The sequence below is a fragment of the Petromyzon marinus genome, chromosome 46, assembly GCF_048934315.1.
Source record: "Petromyzon marinus isolate PM22_M1 ecotype Great Lakes invasive population chromosome 46, UKy_Petmar_22M1.pri1.0, whole genome shotgun sequence".
NCBI lineage: Eukaryota > Metazoa > Chordata > Hyperoartia > Petromyzontiformes > Petromyzontidae > Petromyzon > Petromyzon marinus.
The window spans coordinates 15,340,022-15,353,740 of record NC_133712.1 but is presented as its reverse complement, the minus strand read 5'-3'; the positions used below and the strand labels follow the sequence as shown (position 1 = coordinate 15,353,740).

Sequence of the window (13,719 nt, the reverse complement as noted above, 5' to 3'; positions counted from 1 at the left end):
AAATATATATAAAAAGTTTTTTTTAAAAATGAGCAATTTTTTTTTTGTCCGAACCAGTGACTCTTCTTTCTGGTAATTTGTTAAAGTTGCCTCATACAACTTGTTGATGCATCCTTGTTAAAGTTGCCTCGTACAACTTGTTGTGAGGATGCATCATTGTTAAAGTTACCTCATACAACTTGTTGTGAGGGTGCATCATTGCTAAAGTTGCCTCATACAACTTGTTGTGAGGATGCATCATTGTTAAAGTTACCTCATACAACTTGTTTTGAGGATGCATCCTTGTTAAAGTTACCTCATACAACTTGTTGTGAGGATGCATCCTTGTTAAAGTTGCCTCCTACAACTTGTTGTGAGGGTGCATCATTGCTAAAGTTGCCTCATGCAACTTGTTGTGAGGATACATCCTTGTTAAAGTTGCCTCATACAACTTGTTGTGAGGTGGCATCATTGTTAAAGTTACCTCATACAAGTTGTTGTGAGGGTGCATCCTTGTTAAAGTTGCCTCCTACAACTTGTTGTGAGGGTGCATCCTTGTTAAAGTTGCCTCATGCAACTTGTTGTGAGGATGCATCATTGTTAAAGTTGCCTCCTACAACTTGTTGTGAGGGTGCATCCTTGTTAAAGTTGCCTCATACAATTTGTTGTGAGGATGCATCCTTGTTAAAGTTGCCTCCTACAACTTGTTGTGAGGATGCATCCTTGTTAAAGTTGCCTCATGCAACTTGTTGTGAGGATGCATCCTTGTTAAAGTTGCCTCATACAACTTGCTGTGAGGATGCATCCTTGTTAAAGTTACCTCGTACAACTTGTTGTGAGGATGCATCCTTGTTAAAGTTGCCTCATACAACTTGCTGTGAGGATGCATCCTTGTTAAAGTTGCCTCCTACAACTTGCTGTGAGGATGCATCCTTGTTAAAGTTACCTCGTAGAACTTGTTGTGAGGATGCATCCTTGTTAAAGTTACCTCGTACAACTTGTTGTGAGGATGCATCCTTGTTAAAGTTGCCTCATACAACTTGTTGTGAGGATGCATCCTTGTTAAAGTTGCCTCATACAACTTGTTGTGAATGATGCATCCTTGTTAAAGTTACCTCATAAAACTTGTTGTGAGGATGCATCATTGTTAAAGTTGCCTCCTACAACTTGTTGTGAGGATGCATCCTTGTTAAAGTTGCCTCATAAAACTTGTTGTGAGGATGCATCATTGTTAAAGTTGCCTCCTACAACTTGTTGTGAGGATGCATCCTTGTTAAAGTTGCCTCATAAAACTTGTTGTGAGGATGCATCATTGCTAAAGTTGCCTCGTACAACTTGTTGTGAGGTGGCATCATTGTTAAATTTCGATTTAAAGCTTTCGTGACTGCAATGATTCATCTTCTTTGGTTCTTTCGGTAAAGTCACGTAGAATGAGAATAAAATAATAAATTGATAAAGTTGCCTCATGCAACTTGTTGTGAGGATGCATCCTTGTTAAAGTTGCCTCATACAACTTGCTGTGAGGGTGCATCATTGTTAAAGTTGCCTCATACAACTTGTGAGGATGCATCATTGTTAAAGTTGCCTCAAACAACTTGTTGTGAGGATGCATCATTGTTAAAGTTGCCTCATACAACTTGCTGTGAGGATGCATCATTGTTAAAGTTACCTCATACAACTTGTTGTGAGGGTGCATCATTGTTAAAGTTGCCTCATACAACTTGTTGTGAGGATGCATCATTGTTAAAGTTGCCTCATGCAACTTGTTGATGCATCCTTGTTAAAGTTGCCTCATACAACTTGTTGTGAGGATGCATCATTGTTAAAGTTGCCTCATACAACTTATTGTGAGGATGCATCATTGTTAAAGTTGCCTCATACAACTTGTTGTGAGGATGCATCATTGTTAAAGTTACCTCATACAACTTGTTGTGAGGGTGCATCATTGTTAAAGTTGCCTCATACAACTTGCTGTGAGGATGCATCATTGTTAAAGTTGCCTCCTACAACTTGTTGTGAGGATGCATCCTTGTTAAAGTTGCCTCATACAATTTGTTGTGAGGTGGCATCATTGTTAAAGTTGCCTCATACAACTTGTTGAGGATGCATCCTTGTTAAAGTTGCCTCATACAACTTGTTGTGAGGTGGCATCATTGTTAAAGTTGCCTCCTACAACTTGTTGTGAGGATGCATCCTTGTTAAAGTTGCCTCATACAATTTGTTGTGAGGTGGCATCATTGTTAAAGTTGCCTCATACAACTTGTTGAGGATGCATCCTTGTTAAAGTTGCCTCATACAATTTGTTGTGAGGTGGCATCATTGTTAAAGTTGCCTCATACAACTTGTTGAGGATGCATCATTGTTAAAGTTGCCTCATACAACTTGTTGTGAGGATGCATCCTTGTTAAAGTTGCCTCATACAACTTGTTGTGAGGATGCATCATTGTTAAAGTTGTCTCATACAACTTGTTGTGAGGTGGCATCATTGTTAAAGTTACCTCATACAACTTGTTGATGCATCCTTGTTAAAGTTGCCTCGTACAACTTGTTGATGCATCCTTGTTAAAGTTGCCTCATACAACTTGTTGATGCATCATTGTTAAAGTTACCTCATACAACTTGTTGTGAGGATGCATCCTTGTTAAAGTTGCCTCATACAACTTGTTGATGCATCCTTGTTAAAGTTGCCTCATACAACTTGCTGTGAGGATGGATGCATCCTTGTTAAAGTTGCCTCATACAACTTGTTGATGCATCATTGTTAAAGTTGCCTCATACAACTTGTTGTGAGGGTGCATCATTGTTAAAGTTGCCTCATACAACTTGCTGTAAAAATGCATCATTGTTAAAGTTGCCTCCTACAACTTGTTGTGAGGATGCATCCTTGTTAAAGTTGCCTCATACAATTTGTTGTGAGGTGGCATCATTGTTAAAGTTGCCTCATACAACTTGTTGAGGATGCATCATTGTTAAAGTTGCCTCATACAACTTGTTGTGAGGATGCATCATTGTTAAAGTTGTCTCATACAACTTGTTGTGAGGTGGCATCATTGTTAAAGTTACCTCATACAACTTGTTGATGCATCCTTGTTAAAGTTGCCTCATACAACTTGTTGATGCATCCTTGTTAAAGTTGCCTCATACAACTTGTTGTGAGGATGCATCCTTGTTAAAGTTGCCTCATGCAACTTGTTGTGAGGATGCATCCTTGTTAAAGTTGCCTCATACAACTTGTGAGGATGCATCCTTGTTAAAGTTGCCTCATACAACTTGTTGTGAGGGTGCATCATTGTTAAAGTTGCCTCATACAACTTGTGAGGATGCATCCTTGTTAAAGTTGCCTCATACCCCCCTCTACCCTCACAGTTGAAGCCTCTCCACTCACTGTCCCATCGCTAGAGCTCCCTCAAGATAGCTTCCCCTTCGTTTCACCAGACGAGATCTCTGGAGGCGACAGAGAGAGAGAGATTTCACAAGAATGACTTGGGGCATGAACCTCCCCCTTAGGGGAGTGCGACGATTGCCCAAGCAGGTACTGCTGTGCGCATGTGCGTTGATTTTTATTTTGCGCCGTACGTAGCCAACCATGCTAACCGGATGTCAACAGTTGTTGACAAGCCGGATGCGGTACACTCATTTTACGACTATCAGAGAGTAAGATGGGGAGGTGAGGGGGGGCGGGAGAACGGTGGACAAAGTAGTCTGCCACAGTGCCATGTAACTAAATATGAGACCCTTGGGTGAATCTGATGGCTAAAGTGGTCCATGAGACTCGCACGTGAAATCAAACGTGCGATAGGAACGTTGCTCAGAATTCCTACAGGGCTCTTGATAAAAACGAACATCGCCGCGTGACAAGTGAAGTGACAACTCAAGTTTCTCAACAGGTGGAGCCTGCACGTTTCAAAGCAAAAAAATACAAAAAAAAACCGGCCACCACAATCTTCAAAACAGTTTTTTAAGCAAATTTTATTTCAACATTTTCCAAGCTAGAGGTAACTTCAGAAGTGACCAATGTGTGTGTTTAATTGTTTATTGTTGTAAGTTGTCCAAAGGTGAAGAAGCAGGTTGGGGGGGAGGGGGGGGGGGTCAGAGGGGGTGGGGGGGGGGAGGGGGGGGCACGTGTGGCAAGCCAGCCCAGTCTGAGAAGCTGCTGTATGCCCGGACGACCACCACCACCACCACCACCGGTTCCGTTCCAAGCTTGCTCGCCGGTGCCGCCATCACGGAAAGGAAGGGGTGGGGGGGGTCGCCGCCGTTGTTGGTCATCTGCGTTGAGAAATTCTCCTCGTCGGTGGTGGCCGTTCACAAAGCGTCCCAAGCGAGCGCGGTCACACAGATCGGAGGGGGGGGGGGGGGGTGGAGTGTGGTCCTGGCCGTGGTCGCTGTCGTCAGGCCGGTTTCAGGCCCGAGGGCCGCCCCCCGCCCCACCGCCGCCCCCCTGCCTGACCCCTTCACCCCCACGCGGCCCCCTCCCGCCTACGTCGTCAGATCCGAGTGAGGTGGTGCCACAGGCTGGACGGAAGAAAGCTCTCGATCTTCTCCACCATGAAGTTGAACGGCGCGAATAATGTGCTGAAGAACTGCAACGAGACGAACGCACGCGGTCCCGTCGGGCGTTTTCGCAACCGCGCGCGGGAATGAGCACGCACGGAACGAGCGCCGCCAAAATGTCGTGCAACGCGTTGCTAATTGCATCACGCAGTTATGGTATCTATATATATGTCTCAATCGGCTAAAGCCTCCAGTAATCACGGGAATTTGTGTGTGTGGCCACACCCAATCCGAATCCTTCCACTGTCCCCGCCAACAGGGGGACACTGCTTCCAGTACCAGAGTGAACTTAATAATAATACATTTTGCATTCAAATTGCACTTACATGCCTTAGCAATGCAATGAAAACTGGTCGTCACATCTCATCGCAAAAAAACTTCCAAGGGCACGCCGCCCCCCCAAGCGGCAGTTGTCCCTGTGCGGCGCAAGATGGCGCGGCAACGGCCTCAGTGCCGGATTATCCTAGGAGCAAAAGTAGCTACATATGTAGCTCCACAAGCAGCTACATGTGTAGCTCCACAAGTAGCTACATGTGTCGTTACTCATCTATACGTAGCTACACAAGTATGTAGCTACTTGTGTAGCTACACAAGTAGCTACACATGCTATGGGCCCCGCACTTTCAAGCTATCAATTCCGGTTCAGTGATTCTGCACTTGCCCTATTACTATAGTACTATACTGCCTTCAGCTTTTATGAACGGCTGGGTGTTTAAGGTTAGCGATTTGTCATATTATCTGGCTGTATAGCAAATGAAACAATACAATTACTTTACAATGCAAGGTAAAAATGTGTTTTAATATTTGCGTGTTGTTTTTATTTAGGGTCCCTTTATAACATACGTTACAGGCCCCGCGCACTAGCTTAATCCGGCACCGTCCGGCCTGCGAGAGGACATTTGGTCTGCCGGTAAGGGGGGGCAGGGGAAGGGCAACGACAATCGCCGTGTGTAATCACACCCAAGCGGTCATTTTTTTTAATTCGGCAAATTTAAACGACAACGACGACGATGCACGGTGGGCCTGCTCTGCCAATGAACACCACGGCGGTTATGTTTGACGGCGCACGTGTGCACGGTGAGCTAAAACAAAAAAAATAACTTTCTTTAAAATGAGTTTTATTTTACCTGGTAAAGCCCACTGAGTTATATGCTCTTTTTTTTTTCAAAAGCAACCAGGCTGTCACCAGTGGTAGCTCAACGAAGTGGGGGGACTTATCCCGTGGAAATTTATAGCAGCCAAATTACTCTAAACGCACGTTTGTACACGTGGAGGATAAACACCGGAGGACTCGGAGTAAAATCCACGCGACCACATGGAGAGAGAACACGCAAACTCCAAATATACAACAGGCATCGGGGTTAAGATCGAACCCACGACCTCCTGCATGCCAGGCGAGGCGACTAACATCTCGCCACCCGCGGGGGGCCTGAGTGCTGGTGGTGGCGTGCCGGGAGGACTCACAGCCTTGGCGAACACTCCCATGAGGTCAGGAAACTGGTGGGTGAGCAGGGCCAGCATGGCGGTGAAGGAGCACAGCCCCGCTGTGAAGAGGATGAAGAACGGCAGCTCCTTCTTCGGGTAGACGGATACCTCGTGGAACACTGCAAGACACGCGGGGGCGCGGGGTAGCAACGCACGCCCCACACACACACGCACACGCTTCATTGCGCTTCTCGCGACGGCAGGGGCCACGCGTCTGGAGGCGTGCGTCCGCTCGCTCGAGAGTAACGGTTAATGCGCAGTAGGGTTATCGCGCCCGACGTTGTTCATGGTGAAGGTTTTTTGGCCTCTTCATTCGTGACGCGACGGCAGTGAAGGACCGAACCGCTCGTTCTTCACGAGGGTCCTGCACTGAGAGATGTTTGGCCAACAGCAATTACATTGTGTTTTTTTTTCAATATTATTAATATTATTATTATCTGCAATGTGCTGGACATTACCCCACGGCCTGAACCATTCTCCACCCTCCCTCAATTAGTCCGGCTTAGATGTTACTGTAAACAAAAAAACAAGGACAAAGATCCTCCGTGTAGCCTTAACACTGTTTTGGCAAGTGCTGTTAGCGAGCACCTATGAAGGCCGGCACGGCACACGAGGGGGTGGGTGGGTGGGTGGCCAGCACCGCGCCCGACCGGCTTCGTCTCTGCAGTGGCGATGTTTACTACACACCGTACCAGCTACTCATTTCAGGCCGAGTCGACCTAGGGGAGGCCAAGGACCGGTTAAGATGATCGTCATTGGTGTTGGCCGTGAGTGGGAATCGAACTCGGGTCACCAGGTTCGTAGCGCGGCGCGCTAACCGCTACACTACCGCTCCACACTGATACTGTAAAACACAAGCAAACGTACGAGGCCACACGTGGAATTACGCGCAGACGCACGCACAACAGAGCAGGCACGATATGAAGCAATTGTGCGGTCAGCATCTGTGCGGGTGAGCTGAACATCGGGCTCTTGGTCTGAAGTTCATCGCCGGTTTAACGAGTGGATTGACATCGATTTAAAGCACATTTTGTTTAGCGAGTGATTTACATCGATTTAAAGTGTATTTTGTTTCACGAGGCAAGGACTCGGGAGACAGGGGACAGGAGTCTCTTTTTCAGAAGCTGACCTGGGTCACCACAACGACGATAGCAAAGAACAAACAAAAACAATGTACGGCAATAAAGTAAAGCAACCAGAACAACAAAAAAACTGAATCACACGAAAAAAGGAAGAAACCTCAAACATATTCACGCTAAATCGCTGCTAAATGTTATAATTCCCTGCAGCGCGAATCATCACCTTCCAAAGCCACGGCCACCCAAAATGAACTTGAATCTATCCGGGAAACTTAAACCTGAGACTCCTGCAATGCAACCGTGTAACATTTTGCTTGAGTGTAAAAGATGACAGTCTCTGCTCAATGGAAAACTCCCCCTGTGCCCACACACATTCCCCCTGTACAGTTTGTCAAAGACAGGAAGTTACCTGTAATTTAGAAATATAAGAATAGAGGTTTGACCCTTTCTGGCAATAAAACAGGTGTTAAGATGTTCAAACACCAAACCTTTTGCAAGGAAATAAGTCCCCATGACTTATAGCTGTTCAATCCAAGCTATACATGCTCTGACACTTGCATTGTCTTCGTACTGTTCACCTTTTGGCGTTCTCTGATCTGGTGAGACTGAGCCATAAATAAGGTTGTCTCTGGCATAGGCCAATCAGTTTCAGAGACAATGCTTCTATTACCAGTGGGTGTTTGTTCACCACAAGTACGTGTGGTAAATGCAGACTTGATGCCTTACATTTTAACAGGACTGTTTTCTTGCCAGAAAGGGTAAAAAAAAAACCTATTCTCATTTTGCATACTTTCATACTGGCAAAAAAAAAGGGCCCCATGATACCTGCCATTTTGCTTGCGCGTAAAAGATGGCAGTCAAAGCCCAATGGGGAGAAAACGCCACGCGCGCGCGTGCGTGTCCCCCTGTGCCCACGCACATTCCCCCTGTACCGTTTGCCAAAGACGGGAGGTCACCTGTTCCTTGTTCGGAACGAACACGGCGGTTGGGCAAATAACAACGTTGACGTCTCGTGCCCTCCGCTCGCGTAGGTGGCAGTTTGACGCAAATTGTGACGGGGGGAGGAGGGGCGGTTATTTTCCTCTGGTTAACGGTGCGGGCAACATCCTGACAACTTGCAGCGCCAGATGCTGCAAGGTTACCTTTCGTCAAGTTTAAAGTATATTTGTTTAAGCAGAGGTGACAAACTCAAGTGACCAGGATTGAGTCTCACTTTGCAGAGGTTGACCTGCGTCAACATTAACGACTAAAGCAGAAACAAACAAAATAAATAAAAGCTCGACAATGAAACGAATTGGAGCAAACACAAAACTGCGTCCGCATGAGAAATTTAAAATGCTGCACTAACCATAAATCAGCGGTAAGTAAAATCATTCCCTGCAGCGTAAAAGTCAGCTCGGGCAGATTATGTTCGGATTGATTACGAGCACAATTACAATTAGGTCACGGAAACATTTAGTGGATAGAGGGCTGGTTGGCTTTCAATGCGTGTATCTTTCGCGACCAATATTACGATTTCTTAATAGATTTTTGGGGTCAGGCCGTGCGAGTAAATTGGATCGCTCTCCAACTCGCCGGTGGTGCTGCTGAAGCAATGGCAACGGGTGCGAGGGACTTGCGGTGTTTACCTGGCAACAGCTCTCGGTCTGCACTCTCAGTGCAGCTGGGGTACGGGTAGAAAAGATGCCCCTTCTCCAGTGGGTAAGGAATCATTCGAAATGCTGCAAGAGACATTCAGATAATACAGAGTCAGGACGAATTAACATTGGGTGACGCTGCTGCTGTGAATTTGCAGCGGTGCACAGGCACAATTAATACAATAAAACAAGCTCAATACATTTGTCAATAATATGGATAGCATCACTTGGCAGCCCAGGGGTGAATGCTCATTTTTTGTTCTATTGTTGTGTCGTTTCAAAAATAATCATGTTAATGTAACCACAGTTACGTGAGGTCTAAATCACTTTGAATGCCTCCACCCAATACTCAAAACTCAGACACATGGGAACCCAAATTTCTGGCTGCCTTTGTAATAATTAAAATTGGTTTGGCATTGGCTGAAACCAGTGACTTAGCTGGAATCAATCGCACATCTTGACCTGTCAGTAAAAATAAACTTATGTGCGCAACAATACAATTGGGCTACGTGGTTTTCCATTTTCTGCACTACACCGAATAACTCAAGTTTGTGATGTGGATGAAAAAAAATATTCGGCATCATTTCTGTTTAAAAACACGTCAAGATGTTTTATTGAAATAAAAAAAAACAATTCAAGGAATTTTGGAGCTGCTGCTGCGACTCACTAATTGCTATGGGTCACATGGACAAAGACCCCCCGTGTAGCCTTAACAGACTTTTGCGGCAAGTGCTGTTAGCGAGTAGCACCTATGAAAGCTGGAACGGCACGCAGTCGTCAGGGTCGGGATCGAGCCCACGACCTCCTGTATACCAGGCGAGGGAGTTAACATCTTGCCACCGTGGCGCCCACACACGCACTGTTATTACGCTTGTTTACCCGGCAACGCATCGCTGAGACTTGAGACATTTTCGGGAGGGGGCTGCCAAGTTTTTACCGCAGTGGCGGAGGCCGACATGGCCGTGCGTAACCCAAATTTAATGATTCGCGTGTCATTTTGCAGCATTGGCATATTCTGGCCAATACCGGTCGTTTTTTTTTACGTACGGGAGGAAAATGAAGAACCCGACGGAAACCAATGCGGAACTGGGCGAGGACACACGCACGCACGCACGCACGCACGCTCCCCACAGGGAAAGGGGCTCGAGTCTGGAAATCAAACTCGGGTGCTTCTTGCCGCCGCTGCGAGACGTGCGGGCGGCAGCACCGCACCGGCCGCCACCCTCGCCCGCGTCCATCACGCGAAGCGCACGGTGACGGCGGTTCGTGTCGAGGAACCGGAGGTCACTGTTCAACTCCCACCCCCCCCCCACACACCGGGTTGCATCACCACGCCGCTGAAGCGCAACGCAATCTTCGGAGGGTAGGGGGGGGGGCACCACGTTTTGGTTGGCAAGCGCTGCGCCGGGCCGGGTCAGCTTGGGGTAGGGGGTCACATATTTTTTAGGGAACGAGCGAAAAAACCAAAATGCAGGTAGTAACACCTGGGACGGCCGCCATCCCCGCACGCACTTCTCACGCGTGTGTTAAGTGCTCGGCTCCACCAGCGAACTCTGACCTCGGTAATGTGTGCACGGCCGGGGTGAGTTGTGGGTGAGGAGGCAGGGGAGAGGGGATGGAGTGCGCGGGCTGCTGGTGTATTTATCAGGTGTCGGCAGTCGGGATGGGAGGGGGGGTTCAGGAGGCATGTGCACTGTGGCAGGCATGCATGGCCTGCGGCTGAGCCACCAGGAATGTTTGCCAAAGTCTTGTGCGATGAAGGACAAACTGGGCCGTGATGTGTAAAGAAAAGGTGATTTATGGGTATTATTAGTTTACAAACTTGAGGCTACAGACAGATGGGCACCGACGGTAGCTTTCGGTACCATCGGCTGTGAAACTCAAACGGGGCCCCACCTACCCCTGGGGGTGCCAGAGCTTGAGTGCGGTAGAGGGACCGTACACAGCAAGCCACAACGGCCACAAAGTGGGTTAATGCGCAATGAAAACATTGGCTCACACAAAGTGGCGAGGCCAACCATGTAGACGGGCGGCTGTCGCCTGGCACAGTCACCCGCACGGCTGATTAACTGCGGAATATTTGGCCGCGGGAAGAAAAAAAAAAGCCGCTCTTATTTTGCGGTTTACTGCCTGGGAATGACGACAACGATGGATGCAGGGCAAAAACGGCACAAGAGTGGAACTAATACAACCGGTTGCTTCAGCTCGAAATGTGCACGGCAGAGTTTAGTGTGTGTCTGTCAACCACATGATGATAGCAAACACAACGATATGAATTGTAGACACATGCAAAAAAAAAATCACACAATTAATGTATTCCGATGGCAAAATGAACATATTTGTCAATTATATGACGTAAAATGTCTCCAAAAAGTTACGATTTGAAAGTCTTGATGGTAATTTGCACAACACACACGGCAAGTATCAAGACCCTGAAAGATGCCACACAGCTACCCAGCAGTGCCCGACAGGTAGGGATGCACGTTGAAATTATTTCGCACCGCACGTATGCCGACCGTGCTATTCGGCGGTGCAGAGAATAACCCGAACGAAAAACGCAACACAAGCCGACCCCCCGACCTAACAGCAACGGGACGCGCGCAGCCAGCGCCGTCGAGGGTAACCTTTGAAAGCACCGCCGCTCCGGCTGGGTTACTCAACGAGCAGCAATGGGGCAGCTCAGACATGTGGGTGGTGTCCTACACGAGAGAGGGCGCGCGCACAAGCGCCCCGCTCGGGCCGCGTTCACTGGAGGCGCAGCACGGGCAAGCCGCTCTCTTAACCCGCCCCCCCCCTCCCCGCGCCTTTCCCCGTTCCGACGACGTCTGCAAGTTGCGGGGTGGTGGGTGCCACCCCCCCCCCCCCCCCCCCGTTCATCGCCGAACGTCGGAACGCGCAAAGCGGCTCGGAGCTAATTTCGTCGAGAGAGGCGTAGTTGCGCCCGTTGTTTTTAAAGACGTTGTACTCACACCGCAGAAGACCGTGGCGACACGACCGGAGCACGCCCTCCCACGTGGCATTTTTACTTCCGGTTCTGTTCCGATGACGTACGCGCAAGTCCTCGCGACGGATTGGCCTCGTGCGATTTCGCGCTGTACGCGCATCTACCGAAAATTCACTCGAGCGCGAGGTTTGAATTCGCTCATACGCGTAGACGCGCTACTCGGGACGGCAGCTATCTCGTGCGATGCATTATTTTAAAAAAATGGAAACTATTTGTGCTAATCTATTTTTACCGGGTCAGAGACGCGGGCACGCAATGGTGATCGGGGGCGGCATCGACGATCACGAGGAGAGGCACGTGGCGGAGCACATCCGCCCTCGAGCGACACCCTTACGTGAACATTCACAACAGGACAAAGCCAAACAACGGCCGGAGTCATGCGACGGGGCACCAACAGCCCTCCCCTCTACACACGGCTGCAGCCTCTGAGGGGCTGCGCTCGGCGAAATTAATTTCTCCGGTCAGCGTTCAAGTATGTAAACATGCACGCGGGCGGGTAGGTACGTTGGTTTGACTTACCGTGTCAGAAACAGGAGCTATGCACGACAAGGGGGTTGTCGGACTCTCGCGTTCCGACCGAAGGCAACAGGGAGGCATGGCCACCGCACTGACACGCTTAATTCAGTGGAAAGCGGAGAGCACTCTGCCGCCACACGGAGCCAGAGTCTCCTCCAGCCGAGCACACAGAATCGTGAGGTTTGCCTAACGAGACGTAAAGCTCTCTCTTTTGCAGACGTCCCAGTAGGGGCAGGTCAGAACGTTACAACCAGAAACAATACGAAAACACGATAGGGGCGGAAAAGTATAGGAAAGGTAAGCAAATCACTTAACAATCTATACAGATAAAAACTAAACTATTATTATCTTAGCAGGTAAAGCCCACTGAGCTATTCGCTTCTTTTTCCTTGCAAGTGTGCTGCTTTTTAAAAAAAATTTGAACTGTTTTTAGTTTGTTGTCCTTCCCCCGCACCTCCGATGAGCACGGTTGGCTACGTACGGTGCGAAAGAAGTTCAGCACACACACACACGTACACATCGAGCGATCTCGCGCCCGGCTGTCCGTCGTGCTCCACCGCGCGCCGAGTGGGCGAAGGGGACGAGACCCCAGCGCCAGCGGCCAACCAAACCCGGGGAGCGCGACGGGACGACGGAGGTCGGGAAAACACCGATCCGTTCATTTTGACATCGCCAACAGCAACAGGGCCAAGCAAAAACAAACAAGGTCAAGGTTAAGAAGTCATCACGGCTCATGTCACAGATGCCACTACAACCAAACCCAACGGCTTTCTCTCCCCCCCCCACTGCCACATTCCACAACCTGACCACCTCCCAAGGGTCGCTCCTACAGGACTCCCACCGGTTGAGGTTGAGGGCTTCCCCCCTGGTCACTGAACTCTTGGGTGCCACTCCAACCCCCGTCTCGGTGGACTGCCCCCCCCCCCTCCACCCCCGCCACCCTCCCCCCCACAAACTCCCCTTGCATAGGCGTCCCACCCGTCGCTGCCAATGTGCAATTATGCCTGCACTGCTGCATTGCCACCTTGTAATCCTCAACTCCCAAGTCGCTTAACTTGCCGGGCCGTGAAATTCCAAGTGGCTACGATAGTTGCTTTGTTGAGGTCAAGGTGTGTCCGGCTGCCTGGCCCATCCAGTCACACGGCCGTTACTCCTGCCACAAGCAACCTCCTTTTGACACCAACAACAGCTTCCAAGCCAGACCATCTAAAACTGCCAATAAGCTGCACCGCCTCCTGCGAATGTCACAGCGAAAAAAACAAAAAACCCCACGTCGCTTGCAAGGGAGGGGGGTGGTGACGCGTCACGAGAGGCAAGCCCCCCCCCCCCCCCCCGCCCAAGAGTAACACCTCTCCCCCCACCGTTCGATATTGCCGAATGATCCATCTATTTATTTATTCGTGAGTGGGTGGGTGGGGTGGGTCGGTGGAGATTGGAGAGATGCTGCGCCGAAGCGGTTCCGTGT

General features: G+C 49.0%; 1 protein-coding gene across 11 annotated transcripts in view; it reads right to left on the bottom strand.

Moving 5' to 3' along the window:
- Positions 1-3,929: 3,929 nt before the first annotated feature.
- ST7 (suppression of tumorigenicity 7) overlaps positions 3,930-13,719 on the bottom strand; it is a 117,225-nt gene continuing 107,435 nt past the window's right edge. For all 11 annotated transcript variants that reach the window (XM_076074248.1, XM_076074252.1, XM_076074244.1 and 8 more), the window contains 3 exons: positions 8,726-8,818; positions 5,998-6,137; positions 3,930-4,562 (listed from right to left, as the gene is read on the bottom strand). In XM_076074248.1, the coding sequence (XP_075930363.1) occupies positions 4,467-4,562; positions 5,998-6,137; positions 8,726-8,818 (329 nt within the window). In that variant the 3' untranslated portion in view covers positions 3,930-4,466. The remainder of the gene's footprint in view (positions 4,563-5,997; positions 6,138-8,725; positions 8,819-13,719) is intronic.